Raw genomic sequence first — 24,954 nt, forward strand, 5'->3', positions numbered from 1 at the left:
AGACTATATGTTCCCTATTGAATTATTTTATCATCTTTGTTGAAAACCAATTTACCATCTGTGTGCAAGTTTATTTTTGGACCTTTTTTTCTGTAAATGAATCTGTAGATCTATAGTGTAAATCTTTCAATTTTGTTCTATTTTAAATTGTTTAGTCACTCTAGGTCTTTTGCACCATATAAACTATAAAACTAGTTCATCAATTTCTTTAAAAAGTCCTATGGAATCTTTATTGAGATTTCACTGAATCTATAAATCAATATGAAGAGAGAATTAACATCTTGAGTTTTGAGTTTATGAAAATGAATTTTAGAGAAATTTATTTTAATCTTAATTCACATCATTGTTTAGTGGCTTTTAAGTATACAGATCTTGCACATATTTTGTTAAATGTATCCTAAGCTTTTCATGGTTGTGGATGCTTTTTTTTAAAATTTAATTTAATTTAATTTTAAGTTCTGGGATACCTGTGAGTACTTGCAGGTTTGTTACATAGGTAAGTGTGTGCTATGGTGGTTTTCTGCACCTACCAACCCATCACCTAGGTATTAAGCCCCTCATGCATTAGCTATTTATCCTGATGCTCTCCCTTCCCTCTGGATGCTATTGTTAATGGTATTTTCAACTGCAATATTCCAGTTGTTCATTACTAGTGTGTAGAAATAGATTTTTGTATCTTGACTTTATATCTTGTGACTCTTTTTTTAAAGCTACTTGTTATATGCAGTAGCTTTTTTGGTAGATTTCTTAAGATTTTTCTCATACATGATATATTTTTCTCTACTCACATAAACAGTTTTATTTCTTCCTTTACACAATATATTCCATTCATTTCTTTTTCTTGCCTTATCATAATGGCTAGAAACACCAGTAGAATGTTGAATACAAGTTGTGAGAGCAGGCATCCTTGCCTTTTTCTTGATGTTAGGGTGAAAACCTTCAATATTTCACCATTGAACATAATATTAGCTCCAGCTTTGTTTGTAATTGCCTTTGGTCAGTTTGAGGAAGTGCTTTCAGCACTTTGAATGTGTCATTCTATTTTCAGTTGGTTTGCACTGTTTCTGGATAGTAGCCAGAATACTTTCTTTTCTGTCATTCTCAGAACAGGTATCTCTCTCTTCTTGGTTGCCTTTAAAATTGTTATCTTTATCAGTGACTTGCCTTGATTATGCAAGTAATTGATCACGACATGCCTTGGTATAGGTGTGTGTGTGTGTGTGTGTCTGTGTGTGTGTGTGCTTATGCAGAAATTATTGTGAGTACAGAAGTGAGAGTAATGATAGTGTGTATGAATGCGTGTGCACTTATCTGCCTAGATTTCTTTGAGATTCTTGAATCTATAGATTCATATGTTTCAAACAGAAATATTTGGACATTATTTCTTCAAATATTTTTTCTGCCCTCCTCCACCCCTAGTTCTGTAATTTGATTACACTTATGATAAACAATGTGAATTGATCTCACAGGTCACTGAGAATCTTTATTGTTTTTTCAGCCTGTTTTGTCTCTATGCTTCAGTTTAGATCATTTCTATTCCTGTTCTTTAAGTTTGCTGATTTTTTTCTTCTCCAGTGTCTAATTTGCTCTTAGTTGCATCCAGTAGCATTCTGACATCAGCTGTTATGGGTTTTAGCTTTAGAAGTTTATTTTAATTGTTTGTAGTTTCCAGTAATATTTATATTTGTTTCCCCTGTTAACATATTTTAATAGCTATATTAAAAGTTCTTGTCTGCTAATTATATCCATTTTTATTTATATGTGTGTTTCTAATAATGGATCCTTCTCCTGGTTATGGTTGCTTTTTTCTGCCTAGTAATTTTTAACTGAATATCGGGTATTGTGAATGTTACATTATTAAATGTATTTACTTGGTTTAATTTTATAAGGGCTGGGATTTTTTTTTTCTTTAATATAGTTTAATTTGACGTTTCAAAACTTTTTAAAAATGTTTTGTTGGGAGAGTCTAGTTGACTGGAGCTTCTGTAGGGTTTCTGTTGAAATCCCAGGTGTTGTTCTCCACTCAAATTTCATTTAAGAATTTTCTGAAGTTTTGAATTTAGAAATTGATTCAATCAATTTAGAAATTGTTTTATAATATAGCTTTATAATATAGTCTTAAACCCTACTAATGTGGTCTATTTCTCCACTTAAAGGGGTGTTTTCTTTTGTCCGTCAATTCCATATTTTCTCCAAAAATGTTTCATGCACATAAATATCCTCTCTGCCTGCCAGTGGATAACTCACACATAATTTGGTCACAAATGAGATCTCATTTTGTCATTAGATTTTCTCTGTTGTACTTTTTCCAGCTTCTCAAGTAAATGATTACTATGTTTATATTTGAGGATATATATTTTAGGCCTCTAAGCTTACCTTTATGTAACTTTATCAAAATTTTATAAAAGGTGCTTTGATGTCATTCAATTTTGCTATATAATTTTCATTGAGATTCTTCATTTTAATCTGTGTGATATTTAGATATGTATTAATTTAGTTTCAAATGTAGCTTAAAAATTATTTTTTGTAAATGTTTTACTTAACTGTCTTGTAGTCAGATAAATGGCTGTGTATGATACTGAGTCTGAAATTATTTTCAACTTCCTTTGTGACACAGGAAGCAGTCATTCTTTGTGACTGATCCATGAGAACGTCAAAAGAATACGTGTTCTTTTTTTAGGGTATAAGAATTTCTCTCGCTAGAGAAATATTAATTCATATGTGTAGATTTTCTAATTCATTTATTTTATTTTCATATCATTAATTTATCTTCCTGATCTAAAACTTCTATTATTTAACAGGTATGTCTAATTTGTAATAAATACATTAAATTTATTTAGTATATTTCAGTATTTTGAGGTTATATTTATCATCTATTCAGTCATTTATTTTTACTTAAAACTGTAATTATCTTTTTTTAACCAAGAAATATATGGGTTTGAAATGAAGATATAGAAAAATTTCAAAGTGCTGTACATCTTTTAAAATTTTATTTTTGCTTGGAAAAACTTTATTTGAATATTATAAAGATGAAAATTTAGAAAAATGCGGTTTATATAATAAGGAATTAGGTTGGAAATGCCTCAAAGTCAATAATCATATTTACTTTGTTTTCCTTTTTTAAAGTTAAAAGAAAAATATTGAATGTGAAATTCCACTAAAAACTAAGGAATAATTCCCTCTATTCCCATTAGGCTAATTTGAAGCTAATCATTATGATTATAATTCTGTAGTCTGTATATTTTTCAAGTGGCTGTGTGAATCAATAGGTCATATTTTTGGCATATTTGAATTCTTACAGAAAAAAACATAACTGCTACCAATATTGACACACGAGCTAGAAAGAAATTATTTAGGCAAATAGGGAAGGTAAAAGAGTCCTTGGCAAGATTTCCCTTTTAACAAAAAGCAGCCCCCAAATTATTTCTTTTCTAACAAGGAGCAGCCTGAAAAATCGAGCTGCAGACATAGATAAGCAAGCTGGAAGCATTTGTTCCAATAGATAAAGGCTACCTGGGGGCCAGGTATGTTGAACATGGAGGGTCCATCTTCCCTTTTCTTGGTCACCACATGTACAGTAAAAGAAGCAGGCAACATGGCGCCAGCCAGGTAGAAAACTCATCTGCATAATAAAAGATTAGAGTACGGGTGGCCAGATTTTCATGTACTATGCAAATAGCACACCTGGTCCGACCAATCTTTTGTGCCCTATGTAAATCAAACACCGCCTCCTCAAGCTCATCTGTAAAACTTCCTGCACTTCACCGCAGAAGTGGCAACCTGTTTTCTCTGGGGCCCCTCTTTGTAGCAACAGAGCTTTTCTCTTTCCTTCGTCTATTAAACTTCTGCTCTTAACCTCACTCTGGTGTGTCGGCATCCTTAATTTCCTTGGTGTGAGACAAGGGACCTTGGGTATTACCTCAGACAAATGACGCCGCTTCATTATCATTATGTATATTACAATCTAGACCTCACTGAGTGTTTACTCTGAACTAAGACTGCTCTACAAATACGTGAGGTAGCTATTATAATTATCTCCATATTAGGAATGAGGAAATTGAGGTACAAACTGGTTATTCCTTTTTGCCCAAAAATCACAAAATTAGTAAATACAGATGGATACCCATCCAATCTGGCCACAGATTTTAAAAATACTTACTTATACAAATTTAATTATAGCAGATGAATTAATAAGAGAAAGAATGAAAAAGAATGAACAATAGACTAATCTGAAAGTTCACCCAAGTAGGCTGTTTTCACATGTCCAAATTCCCTACAGTCCATGTACATGTTAAAAAGTTTTGAAATGGAAGTGAGCACAAAATAGGATTTAAAAAATTGTCTTCTTGAGACCTGTTTATTCCCAGACTTCTGCGTGCTTCTTTTCAACATAAAATAAGGATGGTACATACCTGTGAAAGGAACTTGAACTCTAGCCAGATAGACTTGGATTTGAATTCCAGACCACCAATTACTCTCTGTGAGAATTTGGGCAATCTTCGTCATCCCTCCATGCTTCCATTTCCTACCCTTTTAATGGAGTTGATCTCATAGGTGTGGTTTAAATTAGATAACATGCCAACTCCTGTTATGATTCCAGCACAGTGCCAGGCACACCTTAAAGATTCAAATATTCAATTACAGAATGTTTCTTGTATTTTTCTTTCTTTTGTATCTTCTAGTTCTCCTTTTTGTCCTCTTCTCTCCTTTTCTTACTCTTCCCCCTTCTTTTGATTATTAGTAGGGTAAAGGACTTGATAGTATTTGATTGTATATACATACACACACACACACACACACACACACACATATATATAAATATATATAGAAATGCTATGGAGCTTTTTTGACTTTAACAACCTCTTCTCTTTTTTTAGCTTTGTTTTCATGATTCTATAAATTCCAGTGTTCTTTTTTCTTTCATTTTTAATATTTTAATATATTTTACTTTCTAAACTTTAATATTACCGTATTCATCAAGAATTATTTTTACTCTCTTAAATTCATTCTAAGAGCTTATTTACCTCTAAAATTGTCTGTGGTTTGTGTTAGTTATTTTCACATGATTAGCAGAAAATCTCTAACTGGCTAATAGGGAATTGGGACATATGACGATTATGACCTTTCTTTATCACGAGCATTTTACACTATTCAAAGCATGTCATTTGACTTATGGAGAGACTGGCATAACATTATGGAAAGAGTACTTTTCGGGAGCCATAGAAACTCAGTTTTAACTTCAGCTTCAACTTTTACTGACGTGGTTTCAGGCACAGCAATTAAGCTTTCATTATCTTTCCTGTAATACAGGACCCTGCCGATCTTAAAGGATTTTGTAAGGATTAATAAGGTTGATGGATTTAAAAGTACTCTAAAAAGTTTATAATTTACTAAAATGACTTCCCAAGCCAATCATACTTTTAGTGAAATTAAAATGATTTAAGGTTGTGACTTGAGAAACATAATCTTGTTAACAGAAAATAATGCTTTTTTTTTTTTTTTACCTTCTATTAAATGAGTTTTATTTTCAGAGGACAATATCACAGATACTGACTTAGAATGTCCAGGTAATCTTCTGAAATGAAAATTTTCTTGTTTTCCAAATTATATCTTATATTATTCGTGTACCTGTCTACACATTCATTTTAATCAAAAATTCATTGAACAAGCACTAAATATTTTACTTAGTAAAGTATCAATAGTCTTACTTACCAGAAGTCAGTATATCTGCCATAATTTTCTCTTCAGTCTGTGCATTGGAAACAGACATACAAATATGACACTAATACCCACAAAGTACAATACAATCTTAAAATGGGATGCATTATCTTTTTGATAAACATTACACATTGACCAGTCTTGGTAAAAGATTATCCTAACTTTGTAAAGTTCACCGTAATTTTCAAAACATTTTCCTATATGTAATCTAATCTGTTCCTCAGAACATCTCCATGAGCTGGTGGGTGTATTATCCCAATTCTGCGTGGAAAGTCTATCCATATTTATAAAGTCATTTACGGTGAAATATTACTTGTCCTAAGAAGACAAGCTGTTTCACCAAGATTATGCTTTACAAGCTTTTTCATATTTTCACCTTTAAATATAATTCAGTTGAGAATTTCAAATCATTGTGTCCTAAGTTTCTTAAAATATTTCACTGAGTTTTCTAAAAGTTAGCTAATGAAAATGGACATGATCATCAGAATAATGGCTTCGATTTATAGAATACTTTGCTGAACTTAAATTTCATTTTAAAATCTAGTGTTTGGTACAATATGTGGAATGAATCACCATCTCCTTTATGAAGAGGTCAATGTTTAATTAGTTTTTCTGCAAAAGACTTATTATACATTTCACCTATAAACTGAAAGAAGAAAATGAGGCATTTTAAAGCAGAATGAAAGTAGAGGTGATACCCACAGCTGCTCTTGTCTCTGGCAAAGCATTCTGAGAGGCTCCAGTTTCATTTGGTTCATATGAAACACATGTTGCTCATTTATTGTACATGCGCTTCAATGTATTTTGACAAATCTGATCTAAAAATGTTACAGATGTTCTTCATTATTTTAATTAGCACTTAGTAGCCACCTATAGAACCTGGGTATAAATTGGCCCTTTCACAATATCATTAAAAGAAAATTTAGCTATCATTAATGTCTGGGTTTCAACTTAATTTTAGTTAGTGTCTTGATATAGCTAGCTATGCATATTTTATAAATGCTCTGTTACAATTTTTTTTATAATGAAGCCGAATCTTTTACAAACATGTTTTAAATAATTTTAGGTAGATCTAACATTGTTATGATCCTGACTAATGTCTTTTAGAGATTCGTACATTATTCAACATATATCCTGAAATTAGGCAGCAATATTATAACTCGAGTACTTGCTAGAAATTACTCTCAGGACTATTCTCTTTTTACTGAAGCAGAATCTGCGTTTTAACGCAATCACCAGGTACTTTGTATAAACATTAAAGTTTGATAAGCATGGTTCAAAGAGACTTAATATTCAAATTGTGTTTTATGTATACACATATGCACATATACATGGGTCAAACTCTATCTTCTAAACATCTGATTTATACAGATATAATAGAAAGTGGACTGGCCTGTAGATTGAACTATGTTTTAAAATCATTTGATACACTAAAAAGTAACCTCACCAATACTTCCCACAGGTTATGTTATCTGTCTTTAATGAATACAGAACCCCATACTGGCTTGCCATATATTTTCAAAAACTGACATAAAGGAAACTAAAGAACGTATAACCCCAACTTGAATCTTTTAGAGTTCTCATCATTTTTTATTGTTTTCGGTAACTTCCTATAAATTTATTAGCTGGAACAGTAGTGGATTGTATTTATTTGTACTTCCTTGCCATGAAAAAAAAGGAAGTAAATTTTACACTTTTCTAGAGACTGTGAGACTAAGGGCTTTAATTTCTTGGATAGTATATCCCACATTAAAATTACTTATGGATGTCTTAAGAAATAATTATATCTTAATTATTTATATTATATTACATAAATTATGTCATATACTTGTAAGTATATCTTTATTTTATATATTTTATGTGAGGATTAGTATAATTATTATGTCTTAATAGGAGATACAAAATCAAATTTTTATTTATATAGGAACTTCTGAAATTATGCTGTAAGATAATTCATTAAAATTCAATTTTATTGGCCATAGCATTTCTTATATGTATATTCCAGTGGAAATAAGCACAAGATATACTTCTTATCATAGAAGAGAATAATTAATACTATTTATTACTCTTAATTGAAATCTATGACAAAATAAGTTCATATAATTCAAAACTTACCACATTGTCACTATTTAATCAGATGGAGGCTGAAAGACTTTCTTTAAAGAAACCTTGAATTTGCTATACATGGTTAATTTCTTTGTTTTCAGTTCCACCAAGTATACTGCTCAAAATCAACCTTGGGAAATGAAATGACGGCCATTTAACATAATCCATTTGGAAGTCTCTGTTGGCACCACAGCAGCACATCATTGGTTTACAAGCTTGAAACACATACAGTGTTTTTACTACTCTTTTGATACATTTTTGTTGAAGAAACTCTTCAGAATTGTTAATATTAGGTTGACTATATCTAATGGGCAAATACTCTGATACATTTACTGTATATTTGAATATACAATACAGGGGGTAAAACTTGTGTTTTAAAGTTTACAAATGTAGGTTTGCTAGAATGGTACTCTGTAACTTCATGTGTGCAATTGCACTTTTAATTTTTCTTTTAAGGTTCTCAAACTGAAGATCACAATGCAAATTAAATAGCCCTAAGTGTCCCTAAAGAGCTACTGTGTGTTGCATAAAGGCTAAGTAATCCCTGCAGTGTCAGGGGGTTACTGTTCAGCTGTTCGGGATCATGAGATGATATCTCAGCACTCATAAAACAGAAGATTCAAAACACAGGGGTGTACATGGAAGTACAGATCATTATGACAGTCCTGGAAATTATCCACAAGAAACATCAATACCCTGTAAGCCAAAACAACACTACTGAATCGACATGTACAACTTTTGCTCAAAATTAAATCTAACACACAGGGAAAATTCACACTGAAACATTAATGCTAATATAACAATAATTTTCTATTTGGCTTATTCCAAAATATGGAGGACTTCAAAAACATATGGGATGTCTTTTCTTAAGCATTTAAAATGCATAATATTTATTCTGTATAAAACAAATAATTATTCTGTATTAGCTATTTTCTAGAACTAGTCTTAAAATGTTCAATCCATTTGGAAAGGCACAGTGAGGGAAGCATAGATATTTCTTTAAGGTTGCACATTTCAATTCGGAAGAATGAGGGGGTAACTTTGGCCCCTGGGATTTAAAAAATCTCTTCCAATTGTATCCTTTGGTCTGAATATTTACATAGTGGTTTCTTCCCATTCAAGCTCAACATCACCTATAACAGAAAGTAACATGTTACAAGAGAGTATTGAAGTTAACAGTCCAAAATTGAAATGTTTCATGATAAAAATATAATGTAGACGGAAAGGGTATTATTAGCCCAACTTGGATTAGAGACAAGTTAAAGAAAAAAACCGATCTGTGCACTAATCCAGCTTCTTAAACATTTTTAACATATGGTTATTCTGAAATTTATGTTCCTACCGTAGGTGGTAAACTAGTAAGCTGGGTACATATTGTTTCTGTTTACCTTCCATGGCATCCAAAGAGTCCATCTTCTGAAGTGCTGAATAGTTAACAAAACAGATGGGCCGATTACTTCCCTTATTTGATAACAGATCCAGAATGCACTGGTGTAAAAAGATATACTGTGCCTAGACACCAAAGACAGAGTGGTTAAACAAATAGATTGATGAAGAGTTTTATAAAGGGAGTTATATTGTTAAAGCTAAAAGCGGTACTGAATTCATCAAATAAATAGCTAAGTTACAGACACAGAATTTATCATAGTATAGACATGATTTTCTACCATTTCAAATATGAGGCTTTCTAAATTCCTGTGGTCTCTTGAAGCTTCAAGTTTTTTTCTAACACTTGTCACTAAACACCAAGTGTTAATATATTCTTTCTTGCTGTTATTATAAGTAGAAAATTATATTACATAAATTTGTTTATGAATTTTTTTCCTGTTAGATCTCATTGAGTAAATTCTCTTACAGTTTTCTTGTTAGAATGACTGTTGGAATACAAATGTTAAATTTACTTTTGAAATCTGTGAGTCAGCATATCTATACATCATCAGCGCATTTAAAATATGTTTAACAAATCTGCTAGTCACCTGGATATGTGGCCTGCTTAAGATCAAGTATCTGGTCCTGATTTGTAAATACAAGGCAGTGGGTCATTGAAATACCCAAACATCCAGGTGCTGGACAAGGACTCCTAACACTGCATCTGAATGTTTGGGCTAAATTCAGTGCCATTTGAATCCTTTAAATGTTTTCAATATAATTCAATAACCTACTAGCATCTCTGAGTTTGGACCTTATCAAAAGTAGTTAAAGCTAAAAAAAAATGTATATTTCAAATCACCCTCATTTGTACGTAACAAACATATCTGACTTTAAAGGAATATCACCAAATGTTTAAGACATATATTCAAATTGACAATGATTTAAATAGAGCCTTCTCAAAAGTGATCAGCCTCAGAGGTTATATTCGTATCTGTTGCTACTGTACCTCAAAACCTTTTGGAACTCCTCTATTGAAATTGTCTTCAGAAATTGTTTGTCATTATTAGGAATATCTATTTCTTTGTGGATTACAAAATGTTTCCAAGAACATCTCATTATTGGAACATCAGTTTTATAAAGGTAGAACTCTGTCATATTCACTGCTATATTCTGATTACCTATAATGGTACCTGGCACATAGTAGTTGCATAATAAGTGTTTGTTGACTTAGTCTCATTTAATTCTCACAGCTAGTCAACCTTTACCATTTAAGGGCAGATGTAATTTAAAGAAAATTCAAATGTCATTAGGTGTCAAGTTTTGTAAATGAGGTGGATGATCTAGTTTATAGAATTCAATTTTGGTAAGAATTGAAGTGTTGTTATAAAGCAATAAAATTTCTACTGAAATTGCTAGTAAGTTACTTCTCAAGGTAATTCCAAGAGTGTGTTTTCAAACATACATGACACAATGAATTACATTATTGGCAGAAATATGTTGACACAATATAATCTTTTTGAAAATCATTTAAATTTATGAGTTCTAGTACTTAAAAAAAATTTGAATTTGAAGTCACATTTGATATGTGAAACCTCTGACTGTCCTGATTTCATCTTCTCCACTGGAAAGAATGATAGGTGTAAACTTTGCCAGCAGAGCAGGCTGAACTCTGTGAGACAGTCCTACAGGTTCCAAGGTCCCTCTGCCATTATGTGTTATTGCCAAGAAAGCAGCATACCGTCGTGAAAAAAGTTTAATTCCAGTTTCTGCCCTAGAGAGCCATATTACCTTAAGAATTAAACTCTTCTGATGCAGAATTTCCTCACCTGGGGGTGGGAGTGTGTGTCATAAATCCTGTATTGTAAGATTTAAAGGATTTAACATATGTAAAATGCCAGACAAAAAACTGGACATCCAAAATATGTTAACTGTTTTCTTTTTCTTCCCCTATATGAGTTCACACCAGTAAATTTCCACTTCTCTGAGGCACTAAAAGTATCTTAGGATATTAACTCACTACAGAGAGTTCTCTCACAAAGGCCTTTCAAATTTCCTTGGGCTACAATGTGTTGTTGTTGGTTTTGTTGTTGTTGTTGCTGTTGTTGTTTGTAACAGAGTCTCACTCTGTCGCCCAGGTTGGAGTGCAATAGCGCAGTCTTGGCTGACTGCAACCTCTGCCTCCCAGTTTCAAGCGATTCTCCTGTCTCAGCCTCTGGTGTAGCTGGGATTACAGGCACGTGCCACCATGCCTGGCTGATTTTGTATTTTTAGTAGAGACGGGTTTTCACCATGTTGGTCAGGCTGGTCTCAAACTCCTGACCCCTGGTGATCCGCCCACCTCGGCCTCCCAAAGTGCTGGGATTACAGGCATAAGCCACCGCGCCCAGTGCCCAGTGCATTGTTTTTTGAGTGAAAGAAATCAAAGCTTTCTCCTGGGTAAGGGCCATACCCCTCAGTGCCTTTTAGTGGCAGTATATTGCTGAAGTTGCTGTGTAGTATGTGCTAAGACAGGAACATTCCTCATAGACACTGCAATCCTCTGGAGTGCAGGAGAAGAAAATAAGAAACTGCTCTTGTGCAAGGCAATGCTGGTTTGTAAGGACTGGAGGCAAGGTGTGGTCATTTTTCTGTCTGTCATCACAGGGATAAAACAGTAAAGAGCCTAACTTCTGGGAATTAAGACAGATCAAAGAGGGCTTCCAAGTACCTGATTTTCAGCAAGGAGAGAATCAGAAAAATCTCATTGGACATTTACTGCCTGCTGGGCACCATGCTGGTGATTTACAAACTTTCTCTTATTTAATACTGGTAACAAGTTTGTGAAAAGTGTAACAGGGCTATTTTACAAAAGAGAAATAGCTCAGAGAGGCTAATTAAACAAAGTCACAGAGCCAACAATTAGCAGAGCTGTATTCTGAATTTAGTTCTCTGACTTCAAAAACCTTCTTTCTAATCCCCGCCCCACCCCCAAATCCCCATCCCAAGCTGTGACAATTTGCTATGGCTGGTTAAACAGAATAATGTATGAAGTTTATAACGTATTTTGACTACTAAATTGGGTAAAATTATTAATAGACATTCTTGAACACACTCTTTACAGAATTTAATTCTACAAAGTTGTAGAGCATGGAAGTTTTTTCAACTTTTACTGTTTGAAGATTGACTCTAGACTCTAGAAGGAAACCATCAGTTCCATCCTCTATCCTACCCAAGAGAGCAAACCCTTAATTTCATTGAGAGCACTGATCCCCAGTGTCTATGTGTACACCTCGGGACATGGGAGGAAAATGTTAGCTTTCTATTTATCTTTATTTTTAACTAAAAATGAGAAGGAAATTGAATTTTAATAATGAGTAATAGTTGGATTGATATTAGAACCTTCATAAGACCCCTTGATAAAGATTAGCTACCTAATTTGTTAGCCAAACTTGGATTAGAGAGAATGCAAAATGTAAAGTTCCACTACAAAATGTAAAGTTCCTGTCTCAAAATGTAATTTTAAGATTTTCAAGACAGTGACAGCAAACATTAAAACAATTTCAGGGCCCTTTTAAGTGTGAGAACCTGTGAAACTACCCGTGTTGCCTACCCATGAAGCTGGCCCTGGTCATGTGTAATATTCCATTTCTGAATCCTGGGGGAAGGGTGCCATTTAACTCATTTGTTAACTCAGTATATGAGGGAATGCATATGCATTATATTACCTAATTTACCTAACTAATTATCACAGAATTGAAGTAGCTAAGGAAGATTCCTACAGAGAGACTGGATTAAAGATAATATTTATCATGCAAGCCCAAACGAATGACAAAAAATTTGCAAGACTAACACATTCATCATACTCCTGGAATACTCTTGTAGCCATACTATGAGGTAAAAATAAAAACAATGTAATCAGACCTGACAAAAAGCTAGATCAGTTTTTTAAAAAAGCATAAAAACGTAAAATATATACTTAAAACCACTATCAAAAGAGAAGTATTTTGTCCTAAGTATATATTTTCTTTTTTGAAAATACCTAATAATAAGTAGCCTTAGCAATTAGCAAGGTTTTGAAAATATTCCTTATTCAATATTTATCTCATGCTTTTCAATTTCTTATTTTATTTATGTTTATAATTTACATAACTAAATAATCTACATTTAAAGATAAATATATCTGTATTAGAGTAGAAGCTCAAATATCTTTCCTAAAAGGGACATTTGTCCAAAAAGTTTGGATATCTCTGGTCTAGAACAGCATCTTCCAAGGAGGATTAATGTTCCATGACATGGTATTACAGGTTTGAATCAAAATGGGTTGAAGAGTTCTACAATCATCGAAGTTTAGGAAAAGTTTTCCATAGGGCTCTGTCTTTGTAATTGTTAGTGAAATTAACATTAAGACCCTAAAAATTTATGTGTTTAAAAATCAGTTTAATTTCTTTCTCATACTTATTTTAGCAGATAACTCTTTTTCTGAAATGTTTAACTACTTTGATACCACTTCCGTTTTTCTAGAGTGTAACCTGGAAAATACTGTTACAGCAGGCCTGTGTATTTACTGCAAGAAAATCTCTATTTGTGTAGCATACAAATTCCAATCCAAAGCTACAGATAGGAATATTGTGTATATTGTAGTTATACAGACTAGGACTTGAATTTTGGCTCTGGCACTTATCAGTAATATTATCTTGGAATATCATTTAACTTCTTGGAACATGTGCTTCCCTGTTTGTAAGGCAGAGCGAGCCAGTAATATTTATGGTTTTATTGGCCCTGCCTTACAAATAAAGAATTTAATTTAATAAAGATTAAATAAGATAATACATGTGAAGGGTCTAGTATAGCTCCTGGAACCCAGTAGACACTTAATAGAGGGTTTTAAGCCTCATTACCATAGTACTGTGTGATTTTTTAAAACAAAAATTTTATATATTTTGTAAATATTTTTTGCCTATAAGCCAAAACAACAAACAAAAAACTCCCAGTTAATAGTTGATAGCGTGCTACAATAATCATTATTAGTAATGGTATGCAATAGGGATAAATATGGAGAAGTAAAACCCATAGAACTTCATTACAGTCAATATTGCAAACCCATTTATAACTTTTCAAAAGATAATGATATTGAAAAGATATTAATTTGAGTTCATTTCCAGATATCCCAAAGTTGCTAAATGATAAAGATAAATCAATTTTATAAGTTATTTCCTACATGCCTATCAGTATAACAAGTTAAGATGAGCCATCAGTAACAATGCTGCAGGGTGACTATGGCACGTGGGCGGTAGTTCTCCTATAATCTCTATCAGCTGCCCTCTCAAATCCTCCCAAAAGGCTTATAATGTAGGAAAAGAAGGTGTCCACAGCTTCAAGCTCATGTCCATCCAGATTGCTGCCACTAAGATCTCCCATGTGGAAATTCAAGAACTTTAGAATGCAGTGCAGGTTTAGAGATCTTACCAGATTCTGCACCATGCACATTCTTTCACTTCTCAGTTCAGCTACTAGTCCATATACATCCACAAAATCATGGTCATTTACATGTTGTGTTAAATGGTCCAGAGCAATAAAAACTCCAGTTCTTCCAACTCCAGCACTACAGGAAGAGTAAATTACATGAAAATTAGTCAGCAAAGGGTTGTTCATTTTGATGGGGATAAAGATAATGAGCTATGATGGCAATAAATTCTAACAGTTTCTTCTCTTATTTGGAGGCAGATTTTCTTTGGCGTTTCTTTGGATTTTTTACGGTTACCAAGACTGTGTTTAAACAAAGCAAGATGATTATCAATAATATGCTATCAAATATTTGAGTTTCTCTTTCTTTAATCAGTGGAACTTAACCTCTTATTTCTTAATATTTTAGGGGGTGTTGTTGAAGTATAGAGATTTTTGAAAATTCTTAATACCAGAGACTCTGTATTGACCAAATATTCAGTTACCAGCAGAAATGCTAAATGTTACAAACGTAGAATATTTAGCTCATATAGCATTTTCTTTGCTTCATTTTGAAAAATAGCGTTGCAATTATCTTTTTCACTTTCTTTCTCTAGAATTTATTTTGCCTCCTATAGATAATAAAATTGAAAAACTATTTTCATCTAAAAATTACATTAATACTCAAAGACAGGTATATGCTCCATAGAAACTGTTAACTGATGAACCTCACAAGATTGATTCAGAAATCCCTATTGTCAGAAATTCATATTATCAGAAAGACAAGATTCCTAGGAAATTAAATGGTTAATAGAGGAAGTTAATCGAAAAAAATTTTTGAAAGGTCATCTAGTCTTATAAATATTACTTTGAACCACATGAAACTTCCATTTTTGTAGTTCTGTAGTAAGAAACATTCAAATATTGGCAATTTCCTATGATTTGACCTAAGAAATTGTGAGCCTACAACATAAAACTGAGTAGAGTAACATGTGTACATATTTGCCACACAGCCATTGAATTGTTAAATATGTTTTGAGTGTCAAGCACTGTTCTGGGCACCTGGGTCACAGCAGTGAACAATGCAAAGTCCCTGCACTTACAGAGTTTATAGTCCAGAGGAAAACAACACATAAACAAACAGACAAAGAACGTGCCTGGTAGTAAGAAGTCTCATACTGAAAAAAAGATGAATCAGGTTAAGGAAATAGAGGGTGATAGGGTAGGATAGGGTCAGCAGACAAAACTTCTCTGATAATATAATATTTGAAAGGAAGCTAGCATAAGGTTAGGGAGCACACCATGTGGGTATCTGGAAGAAGATCCTGGTAGCCAGAAGAAGCAAAAAGAACAGACCTGAGGTGGGAGCATTTTTGAATGTTCATAAATCAGGGGAGACCAGGGAGGTGACAGTACAATGAGGAGTGAGGGGTAGTCAGGGATGAAAGTATTTGCTGGTGGGTTAGATGTGGAATGTGAGAGGAAGCAGAATCAAGGATGACTCCAGGGCTTCTGGCTCAAACAGAAGGGACTTGCTTTTTACCAAGATAGGAACAACTGAGCAGGGGTGAATTTGGAGACTGAGTCAAGTGTTCTGTTTTGTATACATCAAATTTCTAGAACTTTTTAGCCATTCAGGCTGTCAAGTTGAATTGGAAGCTATATGTAGAAGTCTACAGTCAAGGTGAGAAGTTGGAGTTGGAGATAAATATTTAGCAGATGGTTTTCAAATGATATTTAAAGATGGTCAATAATATGAACGTACTTTCTTCTTATCTCTTATCTATTTAAATCACAAAGGACGAGACTTTACTCTTCTTGAGGCTAAAAAGGAGAAAGTACTTTTCTTTTAGTGCCCATGGCAGTGTATTTGCATGATACAGAGAAACTGAAGGCAGCTACTGTCCATCAAAGGTTTTAATCATCAGTGATGCCAGCATAAAATCAATCACTGACTGTAAAAGCGAATTGTTATACTGTTTTTAGTATATGCTGTTATATTAAGCTTTCTACCTATATGGAGGGATTTAAAATTGAGGAGGTAAAAATGAGGCTTTTACTTTTTGTTCTACATGTTTTATAAATATAAGCATTGTTCATATATTTTATAATGAGCAAGCACTTATGTATTAGTCTTATAATTTTAAAAATCCAGAAATTTATGGAAAATATATAATAATTTAAATGACATATTGAGTTTTTTAAATAAAAGTTTAAAAACGGAATGAATTTATCTTTTCTTACATACAGTATTTAACCACATTAATTATAGTACATTCCTGTTAAAAATATTAAAAGTTATTGTTACTTTAAATAAATCTTTTTATTGTGGTGAAAGATGACTAACAGAGAATCTACCATTTTCACCATTTTACATGTAAAATTCAGTGGCATTAATTATATTCTCAATGTTGTGCAAATATCAACACTATATATTTCCAGAACTTTACATCATCCCAAATAGAAGGTCTGTACCCATTAGATAATACTTTTTCATCTCCCTCCTCACTAATAACCACAACTCTACTTTCTGTTTCTATTTATTTACCTATTCTGAGTATCTTATGTAAGTAGAATTCATACTACATTTTCCTCTAATCTCCAAACTTCAATTGTGAAAGAGACTCGAGTCAAGACTGATTTAGATCTATCATGTCAGAAAACATAAATCATACCAATGTGTCTAGAAATGCTAAATGTGAAATCTCTGAAGATGGCAAGCTGGAAGAAATTTACATGAACAATTTATAAAAAATAATCAATGGAATTATAATAATAAAAAGACCAATGGTTCAAAGGCCATTTCTGGCATTTAATAGATGTTTCTAAAAATATCGCTTTCTTACCTGCAGTGAACAATCATAGGTGTGGTGTCATGTGCCCTGCTTGCTCGAACCAACTTCACAAAGTGAATTAGAGGGGCGCTGTTCTCAGGAACCCCATGCTCTGGCCAGGCAGTAAAGTTACACTGTCGAACAGTCATGCAATCCCCATGCTAGACCAAGGGATGGATTAATGAATAACAAAATGATTTAAGTTCCACAATGAAGGTTGAAGGCAATTGTCCCAGTTTTTGAAGGTGATCTTTTAAAAATGACTATTTACCAAACCAAACAAAATGTTTTCATTATTTCCTATAAGAGAGATTTTTATTGTTACAATAAAGAGAATTGCCTTTCAGTATGAATGAAAACAATAAGAAAGCTTGGAAATAAATGTTAATATAGGACATTAATATTCAAATATAGTATGCCATTTTGTAGCACTCAGGATAATAGGTATTGAAACAATTTTGACCCAAAACTTAAATGAACATATTCACAAATTATTCCATACACAGGTATTGAGCGTCTGTTATGTGAAAAGTGTAAAGATCCTATATCATCTTCTGTGTGTATAGGCATTTATATAAACTGAGATCCCATAAAGTGATCCCATAAAGATCCCATAAAGTGAGATCCCATACTACCTTTTCTATCAGGCTGCAGATTAAATAGAAAATCAAATTATTAGGATTCAGGAGATGAGTGACTTGGGAAATTGCTGTCTCAAGTCAAATATTACAGTTTCTTCATTAGACAAAATAAAGCTAGTGATCTCATCATTTTCTCTCCTTTTTCTGCTCTTGTCAACCTAAGAATGTGATGCTAATTGGTTAATACAGACTTTAACTAGAGTGATCTGGAACAAATACAGTGACATTGATACTAAAGTTGGATATCGATTCAAAATTCTGTTCAGAAGACAATACAAAAGCATTGTTGAATATACAGGTATCCTTGAAAGGGATAGTTCTAGAAATTAATTTCATTTTAGACATTTAGATCATTCATATTTTATATCATGTTCCCTTGTCCCCGCCTTTTTTTTACCCTTTCAATTTTCAGATCCCTGATAGTCCAATCTGTTTGAACATCCTCCATTAGCTTTGTAATCACTATATCTCCAAAGACGGTAACTGGCTTGTTGTCCTCTGGCCAATACTGATGGCATCTGATCTGCATTCAGAGAAAATCATCAGTCATAAGAGTCATTGTTACATTGATATATATGTATATCACAGTTATTACGACTAAGTTAAAATTACTTTATAGATGTCCAGGTTATTGATGACTCGCAGTATTAGATGAAATATTCAGACATATGTTAACACAATCGTTAAACAACATTTGTAAAACATTTTCAAATAACTTACCCGTCCTTTTTCAAAACACTGTGTTAGCATTACTAATGTTTTTGCTCTGGTTTCCCACACCATTCTCCAAAAATCTCCAACTGTTCCTGGTAGTGGACCTTGAGTAGCAATAAATTCATTTGGACATAAATAGCCCTAGAAGGATATAATTACAAACATTGCATCACTGTGTTCACAGATATAGTGTTTTAGTTTTCAATCAACGCACGAAACATACGCTGGTTGTAAAATTACCTAATATTTTAGAATACTGTAAATACTAGATAATCTTAAATACTCAAAATTTCCAACGTCTAAATTTATCCTCACAATCTGATATACTACACAACAAATGGTTCTCAAAATTTATGTCTAACTTTTGAATAAAACATTAAGGACTACATAATAATAGTTACAATAATAACAGAACTTAATAAAGGTCTTAAGCCTGAGTCTTTGTAGCAGACAGTTTGCTAAGTATCTTATATTCAGTATTCTTATAAAATCATTGTGAATTAGTACTAATATTATGCTCATTTTATAGATGAAGATACTGGAGCTTAGAAAGGTGAAGTAACTTGCCAAGATCTCAACATTGGTAAGGCAGGTTGAGCCCAGAACCAGCTCTCTAAACCCACTCCATGGTGTTTTTGCCATATATTTATTTGTTGTGCAGATATATGTACACTCTTCCTCTAAGAAATTACTTATCTACTTAAACTGTGGCATTAGTCATTAGTCTAGTGGCATTTACTATCTGGAGTTCTGACCCAAGAAAAACACGGTAGTATGAAGTTTCATTTTGCTAATACAGTAAACTCATAGGACATGAGATCTGTCTTAAATCTATTATGACATCCTGTGTATATTTATCAAATTTCTCTGAAACTTGGTCTATTTACCTGGGACATAAAAGCATGACACTTGAGTTTATAAAATTGTGAACAGTATCTGTGGATTTCTTGTAAAGAAAGGTAATGTATAAGTTAAAAAGTAGTAATGGAATGACATCTATTTCAAACAGGAAGATGCTTTAAGGAATGTGGAATAAAAGGTAAAATTTACTTTTTTACACTGAAATTGTCTCAGTAGTCAGAGAATAGTAAAATACACCAAATAACATATATTTAAATTTTCCAGGGACTCTAAAATGTAATCCAGCAAGTTTATTTTACTTTAAGGAATAATGAGGAGGCACTTTTGGTGGTTTTCGCAAATTACAGTGCAAGCCAGGAACATTTGCTCGTAGAAAATCTTGAGTCTCTTAAATACACAGTATACTACAGCTTTTCTGTCTTTCCAGTCTCAACGGAAAGACCTAAATATGTAGTTAAAGTGTGAGGGATCTTTTCTTATTAAAAATAATATATGTTAAATGTAGAATATTTTGAAAATTTAGAAAAATATACAATAGAAAGTAGAATTCACCTGTAATCCCGCTATCCAGAGTGAAGGACCATTAACATTTTGGTTGATTTCTTTACACATTTTTTAAATATGCACATTCTCCACTCAATCAGTATTTATGAGTGACTATTACATTCCAGGCACTATTTTAGGAGCTGGGGGTTCATCACTGACCAAAGACACTGAAATTCCTACCTTCATTTATTTTATCATTAGGACAAATAGACATTGTCTCTTAATGTATATTACATATGCAAATTACATAGAATTTATAAAAATGATAAGGGCTGTGAGAGAAAGTTTGCAGAAAATAGGCTTTTCAGAAAATAGGCTGTTCAGAAATAGGTTATTCAGAAAAAATAAATACTTCATGAGAACATGCGGTATTTATTTTCCTGTTCCTGGCTTATTTCACTTATCACAGTGTTCTCCAAGCCCATCTCCAAACTTCACATATCACTGGTGATATGTGAAGAAAGTTTTGAAGAAGGAAGGAAGTGAGGCCTGCAGGATTTGGGGGAAAAGAATTGTGGGTAGAAGGAAAATCAAGTCCAACGACCTTAAAGGAGAGGGGTGTCAGCAATGTTCTAGGAACAGCAGGTGCCTGGAGTAGAGTAAATGAGGGGGAAGAGTAACAGATAATGGCTAGAAAAAGCAGGGAGGATACGTGGTGTTAAGGTCCTAAAAAGTAATTATAAGACTTTGGTTTTTACTCTGAATGATACAGAAACTCACTGAAAGGTTTCTAACATAGTCTATGGTTTGTTTCACGTGGGCTTCCATAGACCAACCTATGGGAGTTTAAAAGGTGAAAGGAGGGCGAATAGTTAGAGGGTTATTGTAACAATTCAGCCAAGAAATATTGGTAGCATGGGTGATATCAATGGAGATGGTGAGAAGTGATCAGATATGGATACATTTTGAAGGCAAAACCAACAGAATTTGCTAATAGATTTGATATGAGGTCTGAGAGAAACACAGAAATCAATAATGACTCCAAAGGAAGATGGAGAAGACTCCAGATGAGCAGTTTTTAATAAACTTTTCTTATTATTTTGACACATAATAATTGTACATTTTTATGGAATACAGTGTGACAATTTTGATACATGTATACAATGTGTAATACTCAAGTCAGGGTAACGAGCACATCCATCTCCTTAAACATTTATCATTTCTTTGTGTTGGGAACATCAAAATCTGCTCTTCTAGCTATTTGAAAATATACAATAAATTGTGGTTTATTATAGTCACACTACAGAACTATAGACTCTAGAATTTATTTCTCCTATCTAGATGTAATTTTGCATTCATTAACCAATCTCTTACTCTCACCTCTTCCCCTTCCCAGCTTTTAACCACCATTCTACTCTCTACTTTCACGAGATCAACTGTTTCATCCTCTGCATAAGTGAGAACATGTGGTATTTATTTTTCTGTTCCTGGATTATTTCAATTATCATAATGTTCTCCAAGCTCATCCATGTTGCCGCAAATGACAGGATTTCATTCTTTTACATGGCTAAATAGTATTCCATTGTGTATATATAGCATATTTTCTTTACTCACTCATCTGTTGATGAATACTTAGGTTGATTCTTTATCTTGTCTATTGTGAATAGTGCTGCTGCACTTATTGCATAAGCATAGATATCTCTTTGACATACAGATTTTCTTTCCTTTGGATATATATCCAGTAGTGGTATTGCTGGGTCATAATGATGGTTGTATTTTAGTTTTCTGAGTAAAACTAAATAGTGTGTAATAGTGTATAATAATTCCACTTTCTCTGCATTCTTGCTGGCATTTGTTATTTTTTGTCTTTTTGATAATAACCATTCTAAATGGGGAGAGATGGTATTTCATTGTGGTTTTGATTTGTATTTCCTTGATGATTAGTGATGTTGAGCATTCTTTCATATGCCTGTTGACCATTTGTATGTCTTCTTTGGAGAGATGTTCATTCAGCTCATTTGCCCATTTTTAAATTGGATTTTTTTTTCTGCTATTGAGTTCCTGGTATATTTTGGATATTAATCCCTTGTTGGATGAATAGTTTGCAAGTATTTTCTCTCATTTTGCAGATTGTCTCTTCATTCTGTTGATTGTTTCCTTTGTGTGCATATGATTTTTAGTTTGATATAATCCCATTTGTATATTTTTGCTTTTACTGCCTGTGCTTTTGAGGTTTTAGTATGAACAGATTTGCAGGGAAAATAAAAAACTCAAATTGGACATATTATGTTTGAAATCACTATTAGATATTCAAGTAGGAATGCCACGAAGGCAATTAGATATATGACTTTAGAATTCAGGAAGAAGTCCAAACTAGGGACATAAATTTGAAAGTAATCAGCTCATATCTCTTACTTAAAGTCACGAAAATTGGATGACATCACTGTGATGGTTAATATTGAGTGTCAACTTAATTGGGTTGAAGAACACAAAGTATTGTTTCTGGGTGTGTCTGTGAGGATATTGCCAAAGGAGATTAACATTTGACTCAGTGGACTGGGAAATGCTGGATGCTTCCTGCCTTAGAACATCGGACTCCATGTACTTCAGCTTTTGGACTCTGGGACTTGCACCAGTAATTTGCCATGGCCCTTTGGTCACAGACTGAAGGCTGCACTATCAGCTTCCCTACTTTTGAGATTTTGGGACTTAGACTGGCTTCCTTGCTCCTCAGCTTGCAGATGGCCTATTTTGGGGCTTCACCTTGTGATTGTGTGAGTCAACACTCCTTAGTAAACGCCCCTTCATATATACATCCATCCTATTAGTTCTGTCCCTCTAGAGAACCCTGACTCTTACAATCACCAAGAAAAAGAGTTTGGAAAGAGATAGTAAATTCAAGTACTGAACTCTAAATTGTTTTGTTTGCAGGTCTAGAAGATGAGATAGAAGCAGTGAGACTAAGATGAAAGAGTCAGAGCTGCTGAAAGGTCAAATAAATTTGAGACTGAGACTTAAGGCTAATTTTCTGAGTAGTTAATTGGTGACCTTGAAAATAGCTGATTCGGTGTTGTGCTTGCTTAGTATCCAAGTCTTATTTGAGGGTGCTGAAGAAATAAGAGAAGGGAATTGAAGATAGTAAGTGTTAACAATTCTTCAAGGGGCTATAATGTAAATAAAACTCAGAACAATAGAGAAGTAGAGAGAGACGTATAATATCACGATATTTTTATGATGTAAGAAATTATAATAGATTTGCTTAGCTGCTAAAAGAGAAAAAGTGATGATGTAGAAGAGAGAATTCCTCAACCCATGTTCTTGAGAGGCAAAGGGAGAGGTCATGTAGTGTCCAAGTGAAAGGGTTGGCTGTTATCAGGGACTAGGACAGTTCATATGCAGCCACAGGAGAAAGACTGAGTATATGGACACAGATGCAGACAGGTAGGGGACCTTGTGGATGTTCTCTTTTAATTGCTTTTGTTTTATCAGTGAAATATAAACAAGGCCATCAGATGTAGGTGAAAATGAGGAATATAGTGTTAGAGGCCAGAGGAGAAAGAAGAAGGAGAAAGAATCTCCCAGAAGAAAGGGAGATTGGGCCGGGCGCGGTGGCTCACGCTTGTAATCCCAGCACTTTGGGAGGCCGAGGCGGGCGGATCACGAGGTCAGGAGATCGAGACCACGGTGAAACCCCGTCTCTACTAAAAATACAAAAAAAATTAGCCGGGCGTGGTGGCGGGCACCTGTAGTCCCAGCTACTAGGAGAGGCTGAGGCAGGAGAATGGCGTGAACCCGGGAGGCGGAGCTTGCAGTGAGCCGAGATCGTGCCACTGCACTCCAGCCTGGGTGACAGAGCGAGACTCCGTCTCAAGAAAAAAAAAAAAAAAAAAAAAAAAGAAAGGGAGATTGAATAGATTCGGAGGCTGTGTTTTTGAGGTTAGTGGCCATGAGTTTAAAGTGAGACATTTTGGTGTGATCATGAATTTTTCTCCAATATACTTCCAGTAACACAGAGAAGAATCCATGGAGGGTTTTATTTAACAAAGTTTGGGGATTTATCAAAAAGACGAGACTATAAGAGATAAATTTGAGAGTTGAGGATATATACAATAGAGGAAAGGAAACAAATAGGCATGCAGTTCAAGCGGAACAAGAAAAAAAATGAAGTCTTGATTGGGTTAGGAAAAATGGAAAATTTGATGGAATCAAAGAGCTGTAGGTCAGAGCAGGGTTGAAGAATTATCAGAGTCCAGTGATCTGGAAAGAAGGATTTCAACAGATAGTGAGACATCTGCAATCAAGATTATGGAGAGGCTGCAATTCTTGGTGGTGAAAAGGTCTAGGTTGTAAACATGGCAGAAAGTGATGAGGTCACGTGGAAGGCAAGTCACTGCAAGAGAAGAGGTCCAGAAAGTGATGAGCAGGGCTATGGCTCAATATTTTATATGAATTTTGACATCATCAATAATTATGACAGAAGAGTGATGAGAGAGGAGCAGTGATCCTGGAGTGAAATCTTTAAGAAACAAGAGAAAGTGACTTAGGGGATGGTAGTTAACTTCCAAAAAGAGCAATAGTGTGTCCTATGCTTGACAGCATGAATTCAAGCTGGCAATTTTAGGGCAGAGGGATAGAGAATGATGTGGAGGTGGCACTTGACCCTCCACACAAGGACTGAGGCAACTTGACCCTTCTCTATGCTGAGTAAATATGGGAGGGTACGCAGACCCAATGGTGAGCAAGGCCAGAAGGCCAGTACCTGTAAGGCGGGGAGTAGGTTCCACACAGAGTAATATAGACAA

General features: G+C 33.9%; 1 protein-coding gene across 1 annotated transcript in view; it reads right to left on the reverse strand.

The window, feature by feature from the left end:
* Positions 1-7,670: 7,670 nt before the first annotated feature.
* Positions 7,671-24,954, reverse strand: part of PTPRQ (protein tyrosine phosphatase receptor type Q) — a 211,279-nt gene continuing 193,995 nt past the window's right edge. The window contains exons 40-45 of the mRNA XM_030821837.1: positions 18,812-18,946; positions 18,489-18,614; positions 17,463-17,611; positions 14,641-14,776; positions 9,213-9,336; positions 7,671-8,957 (exon numbers count right to left, since the gene is read on the reverse strand). Coding sequence (XP_030677697.1) covers positions 8,920-8,957; positions 9,213-9,336; positions 14,641-14,776; positions 17,463-17,611; positions 18,489-18,614; positions 18,812-18,946 — 708 coding nt within the window. The 3' untranslated portion in view covers positions 7,671-8,919. The remainder of the gene's footprint in view (positions 8,958-9,212; positions 9,337-14,640; positions 14,777-17,462; positions 17,612-18,488; positions 18,615-18,811; positions 18,947-24,954) is intronic.

Source organism: Nomascus leucogenys, chromosome 10, assembly GCF_006542625.1.
Source record: "Nomascus leucogenys isolate Asia chromosome 10, Asia_NLE_v1, whole genome shotgun sequence".
Taxonomy (NCBI): domain Eukaryota; kingdom Metazoa; phylum Chordata; class Mammalia; order Primates; family Hylobatidae; genus Nomascus; species Nomascus leucogenys.